This window comes from Pocillopora verrucosa, chromosome 5 (assembly GCF_036669915.1).
Source record: "Pocillopora verrucosa isolate sample1 chromosome 5, ASM3666991v2, whole genome shotgun sequence".
Classification (NCBI taxonomy): domain Eukaryota; kingdom Metazoa; phylum Cnidaria; class Anthozoa; order Scleractinia; family Pocilloporidae; genus Pocillopora; species Pocillopora verrucosa.
The window spans coordinates 2,668,956-2,690,365 of record NC_089316.1 but is presented as its reverse complement, the minus strand read 5'-3'; the positions used below and the strand labels follow the sequence as shown (position 1 = coordinate 2,690,365).

The window sequence follows — 21,410 nt, the reverse complement described above, 5'->3', positions numbered from 1 at the left end:
GTGCATATTCTCCATACTGTTCATAATGCATTTCCTAAGGTGCTGACAAGGACAATGTGTTTAACGACAGAACTTCCTCAGATGGTAATTATTTCCTCTCTTCTTCGTGACCTCAATGTTCGATTCAAGGGTGATATTGTAAGATGAAGTGCGATGCTAGTCACCGTTAAAGGGTCAAAGGGTGAACAGATTGTTTCTACTCTTCCCAAATGAGGAGCCACTCTCTAACCCGCAGAGCATAGGTCTCAACCTTACCTTTCCCCACGTATATCGAAAAACTTGGCAATTGGCGCGCATTTCTTGGTGCACTACCACACAGCCTCGACCGACATATTAGGGAGTTTAACAACCGACGACGGCGACGCCGTGGACAACTTCGGTTAAAAAATAAATTTCTATTTCACCTACGAATTTTGCGTTACTCTAAAGTCATTTAGTTTGTTTTCTGCGATCAAAACTGCCTCGAAACTGAATGCGAAACACAGCAGTAAATCAAAAAAAGAAATGAAAAAAATTAGCCATCGCCGTTCACGTTCTCCTGACAACGCAAAATTGGGTCATTTCACGTTGCTGTTTTATAAAGGACGCAAAGAAATTTAAAAACATTTTAAACGCACTTAACTACGTATTTTCATGAGGTACATGAAGTGGAAACAAATAAAAATAGTTTCAGATGGCTGTACAGATGAGCGTGCTTTCCACGAAACCTCCGCATTTTTAGAAAGGAGAGAAATAGGGACGAGGTCATGTCAAACGGTTCTTGGCCATGTCTTCGAAACTATTCGAAACATCCACGGAAGTCCTCGGATACGATCGATATGATCGGGGTTACACTGAATTTTGTAGAACAACGATGAGCAAAGGGCAAGAAAGTGATGAAGGCAAGCCAAATAAACAAATCACTAACTGGTATTCTGTATCGAAACCCTGTGTGGACTAGAAGTATCCCAAAAGACATTACTGGCTTTCTAATATATAAAAATAACTCGGTGAATATCCCAATTACGATAAACTACTGACTTCCTGGTTTCTCTTTCCCGTTCAAAAATTGTAATGAAATCATGATTTCACTCGACGTGCGGATGAAAATCAAGCAAAGAGATAATCCACGCAAGTACAGGGGACAGCAATTTTAGCAATCGCTGAAAATAGGCCTGAAAATTTACCCTTCTGCAGGATTCAAATCCGTGCCCCCCAGTTGGACGCTATTAGCAACTGAGCTACGAAGCCACATGTTCATTGTTGATCTTTCTTCGTCGCCACATGTTCAGTCCTTCCCTCCTCTATTCATCATTTTTCTCTTTATTCTGTCCCTCTTCAGTTCTCTTATTCTCCTGCTCTTCTCCTTTATAAACAGGCAACAAGGTTTTACAACATAAATTAGGCATCTTTATTAATCCCTAGTTTGATGCTATTTTAGTAACTTGCGTCCTCACTGTGTTGATTACTATTCAATGTAGCTGAGTTAACTCTAATCCTCCTTACAGTGGACAAGGCTAGTAATCTGAATTTGGCCTAGATAAAGTGCACAATCGATCAAAAAATAAATAAATAAATAAAGGAACAACGATTTTTCTCAACAACACAAGTAATTTTCTAGGAAAGAGTATTTCTCTGCATAATTAGCCTCGACACAAAGATTTCGAAACATCACACCAGGGAATTTTCCCGGAAGTCAACGTCGCTGTCACGCAGTCTTAGTGATAAGCAATTCTAATAGTACCATAGCGTCTCAACATTCGATAGCTTTCGTTTCTAAAATGGCGGTGACTTAAATGTTTTGTGATCGGACCTCGTGGATGGGTTTCAGACCCTGAAATAAAGCAAGCAATGGAGGTTGGTTTACGCGTTGTTCGTGGCCCCGATTGGATGTGGGGTGATCAAGACGGAGGCGAGGGAAATGTTGGCACAGTCGTCCATCTTGGCGGCGACGGAAACTTCCCTGAAGACACTGTTTTGGTGTATTGGGATTCTGGAAGGCAGGCGAACTATCGGGCAGGATATTCTGGAAAGTATGATTTACGAATCTTCGACAGCGCTCAAACTGGCAAGTGAATTATTAATTGATGTAAGAATTCAGAAATACATGCGAAAGTTAAAGAGAAAGACGTGGATTAACAACTTGCCATGCTATGCTAGAGCGAGTTGAACGATGTTGTTTATATTTTTGAAAGTGTTGCAACACCAATCAGACCCGGAATTCTATCTGATATTCGTCGATCCCCTTTGTAAAAGCGGATTCGAAGGCCAATATTCGATCGAATTTAAGGGCTACGTGAGATAAACGTTCTCCACTTCATGAGTACCTTATACTACGACTTGAAGGCGGAATCGAGATCACAAGTAACCATCGACCATATTTTTGTCCAAACAAATGACTGAAGAAGTTGTTGATCATAATATCCTCAGTCCTAGATCATTGAATTTGTATATTCCACATACTAAAGTTTATTACGAACGTTTTTTTGTGTAATAAATGTGAGTTTTCTTGTGGTGATGGCAAATTTAAGCATCTTGCATACTACAGGAAAACAATTGTAAAGGGATAGTAATGAAAATAACTCAAGTGAGTGATATTTGACTCACATTTGTTCAGTAACTTTCCTTGTAAGTTAAATTAATTATGAAGGCTGCATATTGCTGAATATTAGGTTTCATAGCAAGGTCTTTCGAATGCATCACTAACAAGTAGAGGATAGAAATTGAGACGCAACGATTTGAATTATTATACTTGTACTGCCGTTTAACAGGTTTAAAGCACCCTCATGTTACATGTGATGGTTGTAAGCAAGCCCCCCTCGCTGGAATACGATACAAATGTGCTAACTGTCCAAACTATGATTTGTGTTCGACTTGTTTTGGAAATGATGTTCATGATATGCAGCATGAATTTTTGCGATTTGATCAAGTTCCTCAACAAAATGGGTAAGTTTCCCCTGTATCACTCTTTCTCCTTAGCTCTCTAGTTGCCTCTTGTTCCCTCATCTATTTTTAAGTTTTAATCATACTTTGTCTTTTTCCTTTCCTCCATTTTTCCCTTTACCCTCCCTTCCCTGAGAGCCCCTACTTGAAGTATACTAATAACCCTTGCACTACCAAGATCTCATTAGTAATTCTCCTTACTAACTGTTGTACAATTCTTATGATTTTAGTTCTGAGAATTTGTTACTGAGTCAACCAATAATCCCCTAATTGATACTTCTCCTTATTCTTATCATTTGTCTGCTTGAAATCCTATGGATATCGTAGAGAGAAACTCTGTCTTGGTCACTAATGGGAGTTTTAATGACTGATGTCGTAAGTTCTGAATTCAGAATAAGAACTGTTTTGTCGACTAGGATAATAAGACTGATGATGATACTGATGATAACATGTTGGGACATTTGTTATCTTAGTAATTCTTATTTCTAAAAGTAATTTGATGGATTGTTTATGAAAAAAATCCTTGTTGGAGCTCAGGAATGGTCATAGTGGTACAGATATAAATGTATTTTCAGGCAAGACTGTTTGCCATGATTGTGTCACTCACCCAAAAGTTGTGTAAATGACACCCATGGCCAGTTAACCTTCAGGGAAGCTTAAAATTTGAGCAAGGTTTTACATGATGGACTAGCATCCAATGGTGAAGGGATAGTGCTCATTACAAGAATGTCCTAATTCCCTTCTGCTATGAAAACTGGGATAAACTCTGACTTGGAGTCTACCAGTAATATTCTTGTAAGTCTTAACCTAAAGTTCGCCATCTCTCTTATCTTGTTCACTTTTATTTTTTCAAGAATACCTGCTGGTAAGCGCGCTGGTGCTGTTAAGGTACAATCCAAGGGATTTTTTTCTGGAGCTAAGGTTACTCGAGGAAGAGACTGGAAATGGGATGACCAAGATGGGGGCAGTGGTAGGATTGGTACATTGACTGAGATCACTGCTTGGAGTAATGTGGAGAGGGCAGGAGCAAAAGTCATCTGGAATATACTTAGGAATAACACATACCGAGCAGGATACCAAGGATCAGTAAGAATTATTCAGCCTTTTAGTCTTTGATAGGCTTTTGGTCAGGGAAAAACTATTGTTTGACTTGTAGTAATAGCCGGCAAGAAGAACCAGTGATTGCATGAGGGCCAGAAAAGAGTGGGTTCACTTTGCCCTTACCTGATCACCCTGACTAAAAGTCTGGCAAAGTATAATGTTTTAAAAAAAACATGTTACCTAAGTTAATGTATTAAGGTAATCAAAATGTCTTTAACCCTTTAACTCCCAACACCCAACATCTGATTGTTAATTCTCTCCTCTAGCTGTTACACATTTCCTTTTGAATTAGTTAGGAGAATTTGGCATTAGATCAAGACAACAACTTCTATATGATAAGTTTCAGTATTCACATTACTTGTTTTCAAGATGATGCATGGATATTATAGGAAAAAGTTACATGTTAATTACTTCTGGGAGTTAAAGGGTTGAGTTACTATAAATTTCTTTCCATTCCTTTCCATCTGCACTAGGACTTACAATTGACTTGCTGGTGGTGTGCTTTTCCTGTGGTGCTTTAAAACTTAATTGGACATTACACTGATTTAGTGATGTACAGCTGGGGGGAGGGGGGGTGCATTTTTATGCCAAAATGAATCTAAGAATCTATGCTACCCTTCTTTAATGCATTTTTTGCAATAGGTTATTTATATTATCATGGTAGCTAGGTTCTATACTTTTAGATTCAAAGCCAGACTGCATGGAGTTGTGATCTACCATTTGAAATGTTTAAGTATGAGGAATTTCTCATTTCTTTGGAGCTGTATCCTAATAATTGCTGGATATGTCATGTTTAAGGTTGACCTCAAATGTACAACTCCGGGAAATGGCCCACACTACTATCGTGATTGTCTAGGGAGAGTTGGTGATAAACGGCTCCAGAGAAACAAAAATCGATTGAGGGTTGGAGACAGAGTCATTGTGAACCTTGATGTGGAGGTGCTTAAAGCAATGTCCCAAGGACATGGCGGCTGGGTCGATGGTATGGGACAGGTAAGATTGTAATATTTCCTTTAATATGATTATGGTCTTGCTGTAAATACTCTATGCAATTTCATTTGTTTTTAATTAATTTAGTTTTAGTCATATATACTTTTTTTATTATAATTGTATTGTCCCTGTAAAGCCCTCATGGAGAGAGGTCCATAAAATAATGTATTGCAGTGTTGATATGATTTTTCTGAGTGGTTTGTTTATCTATTTACTCAGTGCATAGGAAAGGTGGGGAAAATACATAAAATAGATGATGATGGTGATGTCCACATCAGGTATGGGCTCCAGTCATGGGTATTCCATCCAGATGCAGTCACTAAGGTAACTACATGATAAATGCCCCATTCACACAAGCAAGACATGTTCCATTAAACCAATTTTACTAAATAAAAATCAGTTATACAAAACTGACTGACTAAATTTTACAAAGTATTCACGAAATCACTAACTTTCTATTTTCATTGTGCTAACTTTTAAGTCCACAAACATCAGTTTACAGCAGTAAGCAGCCTTGATATATACAAAATTTTCAAACAGTGTTTGGCAAAAGGCTTTTTAAAATACGTTTTAGCTTTGGTGTGATTAGAGAATAAGTTTAAGTCGATGGAATCTAGGACTATCTCATATGGTAAAAGATCAGCTAGCTGCTCTTGGGAAAATCATGTTTTTGCCCAAACGGCCGAAAACGCGGGCGAATCTGGAGATAGTGGGGAGTTAAGGGTTAAACTCTGTCTGGTTTAAATTTCAGTGATAAACTAATGCAAGCAAAAGCTGGCGGAACAAGCCTGGGCTAAGTTCGCGATATTTGGGGTTGATGACGTGCGAACAAATATAGGGTACACGTTTGACAATTTTGTGGCTCACATGGACGTCTGAAGATCCGTAATCTCATTTTTTTTGTAATGAAATGCCGAAACGATGAAAACATGTGTCCAGAAAAAGAAAGTCATATAAAGGTCCTCTGTTATTTTCTTTCAGTTTTGTATTGGTGATACCTTTAAGCGTCATAGCATGTTGTCTCAGGTGCTGAGTACTAGTAGTATTAACAAATTAGTCTCAAAATAATTATATTTTTTTTTATTGTAGTTGTCAACTATCCAGGCTGGAAGCGTAATAGCAAAATAGTCTCAAAATAATTATATTTTTTTTGTTGTAGTTGCCGACTTTCCAGGCTGGAGATAAAGTAAGAGTTTTGAAAAATAAACAAGAAGTACAAAGGTTACAACAGGGGCACGGTGGCTGGAATGAGTCTATGACGGCGGTGGGTATTTTTTACAAGACTTTAAATGTAATAATTGGAACGTAGGAATAACAATACACCACTTTACTGATACTAACGTCCAAATTAAAACCGGGATCGGCCAAACTAGTCTCAGGTCCCTTCCATCGATTGTTCTAAATAAATCGTCCTTGTCAGCTTTTCGATCCGCTTGAATGTTTGCTGTGGTTAATTATTGTTTTGAGGACTCGAGACTTACAGTTGTTTATTTAATATTGTAGGCTTTGGGTAAAGAGGGAAAGATCTTAGAGGTGGACAGCGATGGTGATGTTGTAGTTGTGGTAGGAACGGATCTCTGGCTATTCAACCCAGCAGCTCTGGAGGATCTGACGGGAGGGGAGGCTACGGCGCGACGGGGCGAAGTTGCAACGGGATCTCCAGGTTAGAAAAATGCACACCCAAATAGGAATTTTAAAAATTAAAAGCGAGTTTGGTTTCTGTAAATGTCCTACTGAACAAAGGGAAATGAAAACTCTTGTCTGCAAAGCTTTTACTTACGGTCAAAGAGCTCACTTTTCCTTAAAACTTGTTGGTCGTTGTTATTACTAGGCTTTGGGTTTTACGACTTTATAACTAGTTTCTGAACTACTTCTTCTTTCCGATTTATTTTCTGAAGCAGACAAACTAACGGAGCTACAGGACCTTCTTAAGATGATGTTAGTAGAGGCGACTATGAAAAGTGGAAGTGATCCTGGAGACAGATTAGTGAACGCTTCATCAAATGGAAACCTACAGGAAGTCCGGGAAATCCTGGAAGCAAATCCCGATAAGGTGACGTAATCAGCGTATTGGTTTAATCACGTGACAAACGGACTGTAAATTCGCAAGCAGCTATGATAAACAATTACGAGCGCAAGTTTGATATTCTTTTCTCCATTCGTAGATCAATCATAAAAGAGCAGGCAAAACCTCTCTGCATGTAGCTTGTCATCAAGGTCGAACTGAAATTGTTAAATACCTTGTAGACAAAGGCGCTGACAAAGATGTCAAGGTTAGCATTTTATGATATATACATATTGCCTTGACCCTTTACCTCCCAGGATCTGATTATTTAATTCTCCCCTCTAGCTGCTAGGAGTTAGATCAGGACCACCAACCTCTACCTGATAAGTTTGCCAATTCTCATTGCATGTTTGCTAGATAATGTACGGATATCATAAGGAGAGGTTACGTGTTAATCACTTCTGGGAGTTTAAGGGTTAAAAAAAAACTGTTAAAGTTAAAGAAACTGTGATGCCGCATCGGTGGGAGAGTATAAAATATCAACGAGTTGATAACGAAAATTGGCCACAGTTAGGAGTGTCAAATTTGACGTTTTGAGCGTTAGCCCTCAAGACAAGCTCAGGTTCGACATCTTTTGATATCTTTGCATTTTAAGGTATTTGTGGCTTCGATAATTGAGCGCCCAAGTACGAAATTAGCTTAAGCTCGGCTATTCTCTTTACTCATGAGGCTTTTGACATCGTTGATTGTAGCAAGTGCAAGACAAGTGTCGTGTATGACCACGGTTATGGCTTAGCTTAGCCTGGAGATCTCTGTAGGTCAGTGGTAGAGCATCGGAGCAGAGAATCCGAAGGGTTGGGTTTCATGACGACTCCTGAAGATGTTGATTTTGTTGCACGCTTTTGACGGGTTAATACACTTTTAATATCTCTCTTCCCTTTTGTGGTGTTAGGACGAACAGGATTACTCAGCGTTGCATCATGCGGCTTATGGGTAAGTTTGTTGCTTTCTCAATAGTTCACGATTCATTCTTCGTTAAAAAAAAATCAAACCATCTGCATCACATTCGCCGATATTCTTACGTTTATATTCTGTAGTTTCAATTGAATGCCGAAAGAAATCAGGATTGCTTTAGTTTTGCTTTTCTTTGTTTAGGTTTTACTTAACTTCACTGTGTCTTTGCTACGTAAAATCGCGCCATCCTATCAACCAATCAGAGGGCAAACCATTTGTTCTTGGCCATTCTCCTTTTTCCGCGCTTCAGCCAATTTGCTTGTTTTTTTTCTTCGAGTTCCCCTTGACTTCCTGTCATATTTATCTTGTTTTGATTGGTCATTGAATTTAAATACAGAGATAAGAGTGGCCAGGCTGTGACTGCCATGTTAGCCACAGGAACAAACGTCAATGTTTGTGATAACAAAAACAAAAGCACGCCGCTACACTTAGCTGTCAATCAAGGAAACGAAGCTGGTGTTAGGGCTCTGCTGTCGTCAAGACACTGCGACGTCAACTGTCAGGTAAGTCGTTTGCATTATGCTGGCTTTCATTTGAAATGCATTTACATTGATAAAACATCTTATTAGCGAGTAGTTTACAAACAAGTCGGTCCTAAACCACTTGGGGCCGAATTGTCATGGCTTAATTAACTCGGACAGTTAAAACTCAGTATCAAGCGTACACGAATGGTTGTTAACTTCTCCTTTTGATCGACAGGATTTGGCCGGTGATACAGCTCTACACGACGCTATCTCCAAAGAAAAGAATGGAATTATAGATCTCATTCTCAATAACCAAAGGCTGGATATCACTGTTTCTAATGGCAGAGGGTTCAACCCCCTTCATCAAGCTTGCATGAAAGGAAATAAAAAGTAAGTTATTGTAATTGATAGTTAATTAGCCTTATTTACGATTCCCGCCATTTTTGCACTCACTTTGGGGTTCGAGGCTCACAACAGACTGATAACCGAGCTCTTAAAGTAATATATGCTGGCTTTACGCTGATTTTAAATGGTTAGACTTTCAATTATGAAGCGGAGTTTAAACCGTTGGCTTTGCTTTTTAAGAGACGTAAGAGAATCTTAAGGCTAATCGCAAACTGTAGGGATCGGAGTCCCCAGTGCTGTGTCGTGGTCTTTGCCATACCAGCAAATCGGCGCCATACCAGCATATTACTATTACTTTATTTCATTTCATTTACCAGTGCTGTTGAAAAAATCGCAAGGAAATTCCCTGGCCTCATTGAGATTCCAAAAGAAGACGGATTTAGTGCCCTTCATCTAGCTGCCTTCAATAACCACTTAGAAATCGCAAAGGTTCTGCTGTTGTCGGTATGTACTTGTTCATCGTGATACGAGGATAAAGTATAAAGCTGAAAATCTTTGTTCACTATGTAGATGCTTATTGTGTCTTCTGGGTGGTGTTGTGGAATGGTGCAAGAGTGTGTTTGGTGTCTTTACTGTAGTTTTGGACTTGCTGCGAAGATTGCTATTTGTGGTCGCGTCACAAATACTTTGTCTTGCTTGTTCAATAATAGGGCCACTGTGACATCAATCTACGCAATAGAAAGATGCAGACGGCCCTGGCTCTTGCTGTCTCTGAAGCTTACACCAGCATGATAGAACTATTGATTGAACATGGCGCCGATATAAATGCTGCAGACGAAGATGGAGACACCCCTTTGCACTTGGCTGTCATACATCAAGCTGTTGGGAGTAGTGGCTTAAGAGGGGTACGTTTATTCAATCAAAAGACGCCGAGATGAGATAGTTTCAGTTGATAACAAACTCAGAGTTATCCGCAAAAGCAATCAAACCTTTGAACGTCATGTTTCGCGATACACTACCACTTTACCACGGAGAATTTCATTCTAGGCCACTTCTACGTTAATATCTGACAAGTGGCAAGGAACGTAGAAAATAATTTTATCGTAAAATAGTTAAATAAAGAAAGAATAAACCAAAAAAAATTTTTTTTTTATTTGCGACACCGATATGATAATTTACTTTTTGTTTCGGTCAACTTTTTTTCGGTCTTTTTGTTTTACGTAGAAGTTCCTATAACACAAGCGACTAATAGTTGTGTCAAATCATTCTTTTCATTTTAGCTCTTACAAGGACTAGGGGTCGACGTCCCAGCCAGCGGCACAGATCAGCACACTGGCTCTGCCATCGCTGTATACTTAGCTCTTCATGGGGCAGATATTAACTTTTACAACAACGAAGGTAAAACCCCACTGGATATGTGCCAAGACCCACAAACTGCCAACCTGATTAAACAATTTGCGAGGAATATTCCAAGGTAACCCAGCATTTTCTATGAGTTCATCATATTCTTTTGCGCATCATAAGTCTGTTTATCAGTTGTTTTTTTTTTTCATTTTATTTCCATTGCTTTCCTGCTTTCCTCTCTCTACTTACTTCCCCACCAACATTCCTTCTTTCTTCGTCTCCTTTCTCTCTTCTCCTTTCTTTCCCTCTCGTTTCCTCTTCCTTCTTACAATCCTACCTTCTTCCTCCCTTTCGGCGCTCCCTCCCCCCCCCCCCCCCTCGACCCCATCTCACCTCTTCTTCCCCTCCCTCCTTTCTACCTAACCTCCTTCTCCAATCCCTTCCCCTCCAGCTACCCGCTTACCCATCCGCCTTTATCCTTCCCTGGACCCTAAATTTCTTTTGCTTCTCTCCTTCCCATCATCCCTTACTCTCTTTCCAAACTACTTCCACGAGGCTTTAATTGTAGAAACAACCTTTTAAGATACTCTTTTATTTTTCTATCAGGCGAACAGCTATGTCGCGTCCGGCCACATTCACTCAACCTCGACCACAGCCTGTGCGTTCAAAATCGGGGCCTGCGCCTGCACCTACTGGTGCACCTAAACGTGCCCCAGTACCTCTCCCAAGGTCAACTTCAGGGCCATCAGCGGTAAATTATTGGTCGTTTATAATGATCTTTTTCAGTCATTTATTTCGTAACTATATTGGGAAGCGAGAGGAGCGAGGTACGGCTGTACGTTTTTCGCGCGTGTCCTACTTCACGCGCGCTTTTCTCCCTCTCCCGCTCGCCTCGCAAAGGGTGGGACAAATGACTCTTTTACAGGATACACTTTAGAGAACTCCTGTATTCCTATCCACTTTTTGCTATATTATATTTCTTTTACTACCCAGACTGCAACAAGATCTACAGCACCAAGCCAGAAGAAGATACAAGATAGTGCAAAAGGAGCCGATGTGAACCGAGCCAGTGTCACCGGAACAGACTGTATCATCTGTACTGAAAACACTGCTACTGTCACCTTCAAGCCGTGCGGTCACAAGATAACTTGCTCAAGTAATATTTATGTCCCGTAGATTGTTTTCAGCTCGCGGGGGACTCAGAGATCACTTTGTTCCTCACTCGTGACAAATGAGATAATATTTCTCTATTTAACGCCCGAGCTAAAACTTTTCCTCGGTCATAATCTAATTGCACACACACAACACTTCCGACATTCCAGGTTCCTGATCACATTTTTACTTCGTTCCTCATTCGTGACAATCAGAAAATTTTTTCTCTGTTTGACGCCCGAGCTCAAAATTTTCCTCCGTTATAATCTAATTACATACACACGACACTTTCGACATTCCTGATCTTGACAGTATGTAGGGTGAGTGTCACAAATAAACCTATCACTTGGCGCAGGTCACTAACGAGGTCTCTGGGCTCGGTGGTGGAGCATCGGACCTCAAATCTCGAAGGATCTAGGTTCGAATCCTTAGCTTGTAGAGGACTCAGATTTGTTTCTTTTTTTTAACCACACACACTGATGAATAACATCTTCCTCTTAAGCCCTGGATTTCTATGTCTATCTTTCGATCGATTTTGTGCAATTGCTACCTGACTTCCTCTACACCCCGACATAAACATCATCAGTCAGTCACCCCGTAACTCGTACGAATGACTTGTACAGAATTTCTCCTCACAATGTCGTTACAATATCAAGGAGAGAAGAGACGAGAATGAAAGAAATATCAGTTAGCGAGATTATCAGTTGATCCAACACCAAATTCTCCGAACCAACATAAGAAATGTTTAGCGGACGGTAAGGAGAATTACCAATGAGATCTTGGAATTAAAAGGGTTAATGGTTAGTACCATTCATTCGTTCGTCCGTCCGTACTTACGTGCGTACGTACGTCCGTCAGTGTGTCAGTCGCCCGTCGGGTAGTCGGTCGGTCCGTCGGTCGGGTGGTCGATTGGTTGTTAGATTGTTCCTCTTCAACACGAACAAGATACATTGATCAATGTTTTAATTACATCGAACACTTAATTGTTCAAGCAATGTGTTTTTTCTTGATGGGGAGTAACACTTCCTGATTAATATTTTCTGTTTACTTGCCCGGCAGGTTGTTCTCTCAAAGCAAAGCGTTGCCTTTCGTGCAATCAGGAGATTCAGCAAAAAATTGCAGCAGGTATTTTGTTTCGTTCTTTAATTTTCCTTTAATTAGCATACTTGCCTAACCAATCATACAATTGGGTGGGATAATTCTAAAATTATCACTACTAATCGGCGTTACCACCAGCGCCTTTGTTTGGAGGCTTGGCACATTAACTCCGCCCACGCTCCTTTAAATCGTGACGATGGCGGTCTGCTTCCTGACGCCTATTTACACCTCGTCAGAAAAAAAAAGGCCGCTAATTAGTTATCATATAAAAGGACCTCTTGTTGCAGCGTTTAGATCACCCCTGATGAAGGCACTAGACAGGAGTGTCGAAACGTTGGGTCTATGAATTGTAACTTCTTCGGTTACATTCATTAAATCTGCAAACCAGTGTAGCTTCAAACTATGTCTGATTGTCCACCTGGTTGCCGTGTGAACTTTAATATATTTCCTTTAATTGTTTGTTTTTGTTGTCGTCTCCTTCCAACTTCTCATGTTAAACAAAACTTTGATGTTAGATAGGTTCGTGTTTTCCTTTCCCCTTCTCATCAATAACTGTTTTACTGAGGACTTTCCAGTTGCACGCTATGCACAACCGGGTTTGGGGGGGGGGGGGGGAGGGTGTTTAACAATTTGAGGGGGAGCTGCGGAAGGTTCGTTCTGGAGTCACGAGTTGTGAGTCGGTGGTAGAATTAGCAAAAGGCTTAATGTAAAAACCTTGCAAGCTCCCTGTGATAAGCTTGCATTCCATGTAGTAGATACGCAATAATCATAGTCGCTTCGTGGTGACAGACGGTCTGGGGATGAGCAGGCTGAACTGCGGATCTAGAGTTCTGAGCTCGAGCCCAGCCTGTTTCGTTCTATTCGCTCTTTGGCAAGACTCTTTGTATTCCCAGTGCTCCTCTTCACTCTGGAGATTAATTGGCAGCCTGGAAGCTACAAAGAACCTGGAGATAATCTGCTGTGGACCAACACGCCAACTTGTAGCGGCAGCAATACTCTCAGTCGCTTCATGCTACAGATAGCAACATATGTTTCGACAAGAATTCGCTTTTACGCCCTTCACCCGTGTCTGGACCGATTTTCTGAAGTGATCTTTTCATTGTGTTGCAGAAGGCGCGCCAATCAATGTACCAACCTTGATGGACTCGACAGACTACCAAGATCGGGTGCGTTCTCTTGAAAATGAATTGCGCGCCATGCAAGACGACAGACAATGCCCGATATGCATGGAGAGAAATAAAAATATGGTGTTTTTATGTGGACACGGAGCCTGCAAGGAGTGTTCTGAGAGACTGACGGTTTGTCATATCTGCAGGATATCTATTCAGAATAGAATACAAATTTTCTGAGCTTACATGTTCCAAATTATTACGCAATTCTTGGAACCTGCCTTTCATTCAAGTAGTTAGGATAACGTTGAGCTTTGAGCATAAGTTGCGTTAACGGGAAGTAAGATGAATTTCAAAATGCGCAAAGGCAACTGCGTGGTCGGTAGAGGGTCTCAATAAGGTGATGGCTTTTACGGCTGACGGTTAAGATCGGCCATTTTTTGGCTAAAAGTTAACTTCTTTCCGTTTCCGTTAACTTTTATTATTACTGACGATTAAAACTTTGGCCATTGTACGTCAAATCCGCTGCGATTAAGAGAAACATTTTTCGGTTAACTTTTCTATGACTAATATTTAAAATTTTTCAGTTTTTACGCCTAACAGCTATTTTTTTTTTGTTTATCCCATTGAGACCCCTTTCATATAAAAGTATTTCAACAACGATGACATTTGTAATGTGAGGTTTTTCGTTTCATTATCATCTTAAAAGTACAGCTTCTGTTACACATGCACTTAAAACATCCCTTAGTTAATTGCACAGGCTATGATCACTTGAGAGAAACGTTTGCCTCCCTTAGCACGTACCCAGGGCTACTGCAGCTGTTCATGGTGCGCTTTGACTTGTGGGATTCATTTTTACGTCCTTGCTATTAATCAGTGAAGTACTCATGTATTTTCCTGTGGTGTGGGAACAATGGAGACACAGACCGCAACCTACTGTTAATTATAATAGGGGAACTAACGAGATTTCAAAGTAAAAACAAGCAAGGCGTGGGCGACCAAGTCGTGATTGGCCATAGTTTTGAATTGGATTGGCGAATTAGAGAGCCTAGTAAAGCAAAGCTAATGCAATCCTGTATTGGAGCAGTTTTCAGTTGAGTTTCGAAAGCCAAAACGTAAGTAATCACCGCTGCCAATCGCAACGAAGGTCGACATCATCATTAGCCAATTTAAACTCGGAGTAAAAACAGGCAAACTGCACGAAACGCAGGAAAACGCGGGCGACCAAATCATGATTGGTTTTAATTTGGAATCCGATTGGTCGGTAAGGTGGAGAAAGTAATTCTGGTCCAATCACAGAGCGAACTGAGTTAGGCAAAATCAAAGCGATCGTGGTAAACTTTCGTACGTCGATTGAAAACTGCTCTACTTTTGGCACTCAGTAGAACATTAATCTAATTACGCTGATTAGTGTTGATACTTCCCCTGGAAGTTATGTAATATTAATACTCAAAATTGTAGGTGCACTAAGGAAGATCTCGATGCGTTTCACATGGAGAATTTGATAAGTTTAGTGTACAAAATTTAAGGGCAAGAAGAGTAGCTTAATAAACAATTGCTGAAGCGCCATCCAGGCCTCCAGTCCAAAACTTTTCCGTGTGTATCCGTTCTCTTCTCCATTTAAAAAAATTTCACAACTACGTGCGCCTAGCGACGTTTGTATCATGGTCAAATCGCTTTTACTGAAGCAAGCAAATGGGATGTACGTTCAACACAACTCAATAACCGATCAACCTTCTCGTTTTTACCAGGCTGCAACATTCCCCCGTGACTTGAGTGTGATTAAGTAAACAAGAAGAAATTCTACGAGATCAAAGTTGCGATGCATTTTGGTAACTTTTCTGTTTGACAACTCAGTGAGTGATTTCTAATCGACAACCGTTGAGGTTCAGCGATCGAAGCTTCAGTTTCTGTATTGATTGGAACTTCATTCAAATCATGAACAGGGGGGTGAATGAGGAAAGTAGGGGGGAAGGGAGTAAAAAATTGGTTTTACTCATAAAAATGCAAGGGTTCACTTCTCAAAACCGTTCAGTGTGGAGCAGTTAAGATCGAGTCGAAAACAAATAAGCAAAACAAAATAGAAAAAAATTGAGGGTGCCCACCGACCACTTTGACGCTAAGTCTACTTACTAAAAAATTTTCGCATTCAGATGTTAACTTTCTTTTCAAACCCCTGAAAGCAGTGTCCGGAGACTTGAACACCAGTGTTACTTAAAGTACATGGTGCAATGTTGCCCTTTTTAGCTTAATACCAGTCGCGAGAGGAGATAACGCCATAGTTAACGAAGGAATGACCTCATCCATCTGGAAAAAGAGCTTCTTCCCAGTCGTCGGTGGAAAATGTTTCAGAATTTTTTAAAAAGAAATCTGAGGTGGCGCCTTACTGTTCCTACGGTCACCCTTCCACCTTATCTTGTTTTGCTAACAGGGGATCACTTATTATTTATTTCAGTTAATAAAATGTCTGCACCACCTCGTGATATTGATAACCCTCCTTCCTAACAACACTTTGCGGATGACTCTCGGCCGTGACATTATGAAGTTCACACAACCTAGATCCACGAATGTCCGAACTCTGTATCGTGAAAGATACGCATGCGCTGTTTTGACCACATTTGAGCCCGCACTCAATCACACCGGCCACTCTTACTTTAAGAAGAAGGAAGCCTTGAATAGCAATGTCTCGGGTAGACTTTGGTGTCTGGAAGTAACTCTGTTTTTCTGTGGAAAAAAAGGAAGTAATTTTAAAGCCTTATTTTAATTATTCTTTTAACGATTGAAGTTATTAGAATTATTATCGTTATTATTATTATCCCTATTATTATTATTATTATTATCATTATTATTATTTTCTTGGCAGCTGGACCTATTCACTCCACACCATGTGGTAGGGGGAAGGGGGGGTGAGGTAGCAGGGGGTCTTTTTTGTCATGACCTAAAGTTGTGCAGGTTATTTAACCATGACAGCTAATATCTAACCATTTCCTAAAAATGTAAAAATCCGAGATCTTCATGGCCTTAGTTCCACTTTTACTTTTCTCTTGGATTGATTAAGAAAATTTCTCTAGCCTCCTAATCATTCAAATGCAAAACTCATAGCAATGGCGACCTAGTTCCTCTCGATTCCCCACCATCGTTTTCTTGTTTTTTGCTTCAAGTTTTCATTTTGTTTGCAGTCAGTGTTAGTTTATGACTGTTAATGAAAATGGTCTGGTCGATGCGAATTTCTAGAATAATAACAAACCTTCTGTGCATTCTTTAACAAGCTTATGCCGACAAAAAACTTCAGAATCATTTTTGTTGTCGCTTGACCAGATCCAAGCAGCTTTTTTGTCAATGCTGTCTATATTTCCCCAAGGTAAAGTGGAAGGGCTGTTAGCTCCATGTGAAGTTGCCATCGGCCAATCATCATCGCGATAACTTCTCATATTCCATCCATATTCAGCTGATGTGGTGCACCTCCAAGATGTGTCAGTCACCAGTCCGTTCTCAAATGAACCCAATATACCCCCTTGCCAGGGTGGGGTGGAAGCTGTGCAACGTACAGCGACCACGTGACTGTGCGGCATTATTTCGTTGGTCAAGTAATGCTTTTGTTTAGCATCTGCAACATCGCCACCCAAATATTTGCCATCCACGTACAAATATAAGTTCCTGTCACAAGTTATGTTGACAGTAATTGCTGAAGGAGTTCCTTTTCAAAGTAAAACAGATAAAAATAAATTGATTGCCATCATAAAAAGTTTCAATTGAGGGTTGAAATTTATTCACTAAAGCGCTTATCATTTTGACCAGCTGAAATTTGCGCTGTGAGAAAAATTTTGCTTTAGTTGTTGCACCTCGACTAAACGATAAAGATAAAAAGAAAAGATATGAAGAGTCTACCATTAGCGGTCCTTGTTCAGATTGGCTAAAATTTTTCAATTGACAGTTTTCAGCGACGCGTAGCGCGTGCAATTCATCATGGACGCTAATGGGCTTCGCGAACCCTCCCTCAATCATAAACGTCTCCAATTAATAGCAGTAAAATGTCATTGGAGGTAATTCTTCTTTAAATGATTACATCTAGGTTTTGTCAAATAATTGGTCAGTTCAGCCGTAAGGAAAAGAACTTACGAGAGCTGCTCAATATAAAATTAGAAAAAAAAAGCGATCAAACTCAGTAAAGCCTTCTAGTTGTGCTAACGTACGAACGATATGCTTGACTCTGTCTGTCTGATTTATGATCCTTTGATGAAAAAACGTCATGGATCATACCGTCTAGTTGTTGCATAATGATCAGTAGCTATAGGCTTAGACGAAAAATAAATCAACCTTTGCCAACCATTATTTGACAATAATTCATTTTGGCATTTATGACTTCTGGTAAAGTAAGAAATATTTTTCTAGGATCTGACCTTGATTCAAAAGTTATGAGATTTCGAAATCGTTGATATCTTGAATAGCGCGTTCGTGAAATTTTTAATAAATGGTTAAACTCCGTGAACTTTATTTTGCTCTAAGCATTTTGAAAAGGTGGATTAAAAAAATCATTCTCTAGTATAAGGAAGGATAGTAACGCAAAACCAACAAATGGTCTTAATCACGTAGCTAATGTTAGCCTCATGCTGTGCAAAACGCGAAAAGAAAGATGGCTGTATCATTTAAATTCTATATAATTAACATTGTTCTACGAAAAGTTAGCTAGATTTCATTTATAAATCAATGCAACAAGAATTCGAACCCGTTTACTGTAAAGTACTTAAGTTAAAAGCTCCGGTCGGTTTAACATTAGCGAGCAGATTCCGGGCCATGTGCCATGTCATCTCGGAACACTATTTTCGATAAAATGGTGACTTAATACCTTAATTATCTGAGCTATTCTCAAATTCAAACCTTTGTCGCTGCAGCTCGAAGAAAACCAGCATTCCAAAAGTAAAATTATCCCACAATAGACAATCTCTGTTAGTTTAGACATTTTTCCCCGTCCTTGACCGTGTCGCACTGAGAGGGCGGATGTCTTTTCGTCGATTTTAATTAAAAAGCTTCGTTTTCTATGAACAAATAATGCAAAAACGCATGCATCAAAACCTCCTACAGAGCATGATGTCGGTTTTCAAGGATGTGACAATGTCACCATATGTCGCAAATCACATAAGTATTCTAAATCGCCAAGTGAGATCTTTTGTCGTCGCTTGTTTTCAGAGTATAGTGAAGTTGATAATTAAGAGATCTGTGGCCAATGGTCTTGAAAACTGTAAACATTGCTATAACATTTATTGACAGGAAAGGAAAAGGATCTGTAAACATTATCGGGATTGTTGTTCTCAAAGAAACTTACTTTAAGAAGCGTTAAACCACAAAATATACAGTTCTTAGATCAAAACCATAGTACTCTGTAAGACTATTGACTTACCATCAAGACCTTTTTTTCTCAATTCGAAGACTGAGACATGAATATCCTTTAATATGCTGTACCGCAAACGTGCTCTAGAATCTAGTTATTTCTTTTTTCTCGGTGTTTGCGCAATTTCCAAAAAGCTCTCGGACTGATTTCTGAGCGCACCTGCCAAATATCTATCGCACTCTACAGAAAGTACGTGTATGTGATTTTTTTTAAAGATTTTGTAAACGCAAAAGTAAAATTAAGATCACAGAAAATCGGCGGAAGATCGAAATGATTAAATAAATATTATGAAATTAAAATAAATCCTTAATGATTTTTTTTAATCATCTTACGAAGAACTGTATACAGTAACTGATCAGGCGATATCGAAGAGACGCTCGTCTTTTTTTACTCATTATTATTAACCACTTATAAAGACAAAATAAAGTTTTTCTCTTACTGCGAGATGTTTTACACACGAATTATGTCGCAAAGTATTATGACCGGAAGATTTCATTCCGCTGAGAATCGTAGAATTTTCCGGGTAATTACGAACAAAGACACGATATATGGCACAAGCCGACTATCTGCCGGATCTATTAAAATGAATCAGCAACGATTGGTCTTGGACCAATGAAACATACGTATCAAGAAATGGCCCATTGTTCCGGGTCAACTTTTCCAAACAAAAGTCCTGAGTAATTGGTAGTCCTGAGGGACTTTGGCCGAAGGGAGGCGGAAAAGCTCGTAACTGATCGAGAAAATTATCGGAGTGGAAATTTTGCTGCACTGGGGGAGTGGGTAGTGTAAATATGAATTAGTAAAATCAATCTCCATCGGTGTACCCAGGGGTAGACTTGACCCTCGTTTAGCGCATTGAGCCAAAGGTTCGCAAATTCAGAAATAATTAAATTTATCCGTATTGCAGTGACTAATTTAAACCACCTCTCTCTATATGTAAGTCAAGTCGCCTGGTTTTTACCAGTCAGTTTTTTCAACGTACAAATATATTTTTTGGTCTTACTACTGATGTTAAATGCAATCGAAAGTGACGGTTTTCTGTGGAGAGCCTCGAGGCGATTGAAGACCTTGTTTCTGGCGCACAGCTGTTTTCAAACGAGGTATTCATCGTTTTTAGAACCAGCATGTTTACCTAACACGAAGATCCTTCTTTGCAAAGGCGCCGAATTCGTGTAACTATATTGATGATACAAGATATACTGATCAAAGCAATGATTTCTAGTTTTTGCGAGAGCATGTATTTGAGTTATTTTCGTTTTCAATCAAACGCGTGGCAAGATGAGGGTGTGATATTTTTTCTCTCACAAGTCTCACAATGAAGAAGGTGCGAGTTTTTTTATTTATCATTTACAAAAAAAGCAGGTCCTGCTTAAAAGTAAGTCTCTCTTATTAAAAACTACCAGAGTTTTACAGCGGATTTTAACAATCTTTGTTAAAAGTAAGGAGCTGTCAACAGCTTCTCCAAATTTTTCGCAGAGAGCAGGCGCTGGCGCACAGCTGTTTACTAATGAGGTGCTGACTTTCTGGAATCAACAAGTCTACCTAAGAAGAGGATTCCTTCATTTAGGTACTTTGAGACTGCTTGAAGTTGAAGTGACCGTTCTACTTTTAAAAAAGGAAAAGCAGATCTTGCTCGTACAAGAATTTTCTAAAAACTGTTGTGACGCTTGCGACGAAAGAGGAAACTTCGAGGGGTGTCGCTATGTGTGTTTTCTAGGTGTCGCTGATGTGGGACTACTTTACCGGTCGTAATGAAACCACGAAAACCAAGATGACTATTAACGGTGTTTATTTAGATCACGGTCACGATCACGATCGTAAACTGAAATTGCAATAATATTATAACGAAAGCATGAATCTAATTGAATTGGTGCGAAAGGCATGAAAGAAACGCTTTACGTGCTTATGTCGATAACGCGATTAAAATAACAACAATCAACGTGAATTAACATAAACAAATCATAAAAGGCTAAATTAAAACTACTCGAGATTCAAAGATCGGCTACACGATGACCATTTGCGGCTGATTAACAGCCCAAAGACTAAAATGTGGGCGTTACTGTGTGAGCGTCTAGTTATTTCAAAATACTCCTTGATTTCAAGATAATTAGTTGTACTGTTGTACAACACAGTACATATGTGCGCTATCGCCCAAGGTAAAAAACTAAACTTAAACATATTGAAATAAAACTAACAAAATCACTTACATATCGGTCCCGCTTGTGCCAAAGGTTTGGAACGAAAGAACGAAGTTGCTGCTGTTCAAGGTGAAATCTTACGAAACTCTGGCTTATAGGGACGCTAATTTAGCTTTTATATGCGCGAGGTGACGCTAAAATATCCGATTACAAACCAATAGGGAAAAAGATAAACATTGTAACTACGATCGTAACTAGGCACACAAATTAAAGTAATTGATCTAATCAAAAAAAAAAAAAGGCTGTTATTTGTTCGATATCCTTAACAACTGTCAAAAC

General features: G+C 39.6%; 2 protein-coding genes across 4 annotated transcripts; one reads left to right on the top strand and one right to left on the bottom strand.

The window, feature by feature from the left end:
- Nucleotides 1-1,714: 1,714 nt before the first annotated feature.
- Nucleotides 1,715-15,136, top strand: LOC131768558 (E3 ubiquitin-protein ligase MIB2). 2 transcript variants are annotated; one of them, XM_059084280.2, is made up of 19 exons: nucleotides 1,715-2,047; nucleotides 2,751-2,925; nucleotides 3,777-4,008; nucleotides 4,822-5,016; nucleotides 5,233-5,337; nucleotides 6,173-6,277; nucleotides 6,517-6,676; nucleotides 6,915-7,066; nucleotides 7,179-7,286; nucleotides 7,971-8,011; nucleotides 8,370-8,535; nucleotides 8,732-8,886; nucleotides 9,219-9,345; nucleotides 9,552-9,746; nucleotides 10,122-10,315; nucleotides 10,792-10,936; nucleotides 11,179-11,341; nucleotides 12,397-12,462; nucleotides 13,546-15,136. In XM_059084280.2, the coding sequence occupies exons 1-19, from the start codon at nucleotides 1,831-1,833 to the stop codon at nucleotides 13,782-13,784; spliced, it is 2,940 nt and encodes a 979-aa protein (XP_058940263.2). In that variant the 5' UTR covers nucleotides 1,715-1,830; the 3' UTR covers nucleotides 13,785-15,136. The 2 variants fall into 2 exon arrangements, with proteins under 2 accessions (XP_058940263.2, XP_058940262.2); XM_059084279.2 differs by having other exon boundaries at nucleotides 6,912-7,066.
- Nucleotides 14,952-21,204, bottom strand: LOC131768559 (uncharacterized). 2 transcript variants are annotated; one of them, XM_066167075.1, is made up of 4 exons: nucleotides 21,141-21,204; nucleotides 18,423-18,580; nucleotides 16,792-17,241; nucleotides 14,952-16,268 (listed from the first exon to the last, which is right to left on the bottom strand). In XM_066167075.1, the coding sequence occupies exons 2-4, from the start codon at nucleotides 18,502-18,504 to the stop codon at nucleotides 16,000-16,002; spliced, it is 801 nt and encodes a 266-aa protein (XP_066023172.1). In that variant the 5' UTR covers nucleotides 18,505-18,580; nucleotides 21,141-21,204; the 3' UTR covers nucleotides 14,952-15,999. The 2 variants fall into 2 exon arrangements, with proteins under 2 accessions (XP_066023172.1, XP_066023173.1); XM_066167076.1 differs by lacking the exon at nucleotides 21,141-21,204 and adding an exon at nucleotides 18,943-19,039.
- Nucleotides 21,205-21,410: the final 206 nt, after the last annotated feature.

Excerpts from the sequence above, each read along its gene's own strand:
- LOC131768558 (XM_059084279.2), top strand. The coding sequence starts at position 1,831 with ATGGAGGTTGGTTTACGCGTTGTTCGTGGCCCCGATTGGATGTGGGGT. Across the intron at positions 5,338-6,172 it reads ATCCAGATGCAGTCACTAAG|TTGCCGACTTTCCAGGCTGG; the intron begins GTAACTACATGA and ends TTTTTGTTGTAG. Across the intron at positions 7,067-7,178 it reads TGGAAGCAAATCCCGATAAG|ATCAATCATAAAAGAGCAGG; the intron begins GTGACGTAATCA and ends CTCCATTCGTAG.
- LOC131768559 (XM_066167075.1), bottom strand. The coding sequence starts at position 18,504 with ATGTCTAAACTAACAGAGATTGTCTATTGTGGGATAATTTTACTTTTG. Across the intron at positions 17,242-18,422 it reads TTCGAGCTGCAGCGACAAAG|GAACTCCTTCAGCAATTACT; the intron begins GTTTGAATTTGA and ends TACTTTGAAAAG. Across the intron at positions 16,269-16,791 it reads TGTTAAAGAATGCACAGAAG|AAAAACAGAGTTACTTCCAG; the intron begins GTTTGTTATTAT and ends TTTTTTCCACAG.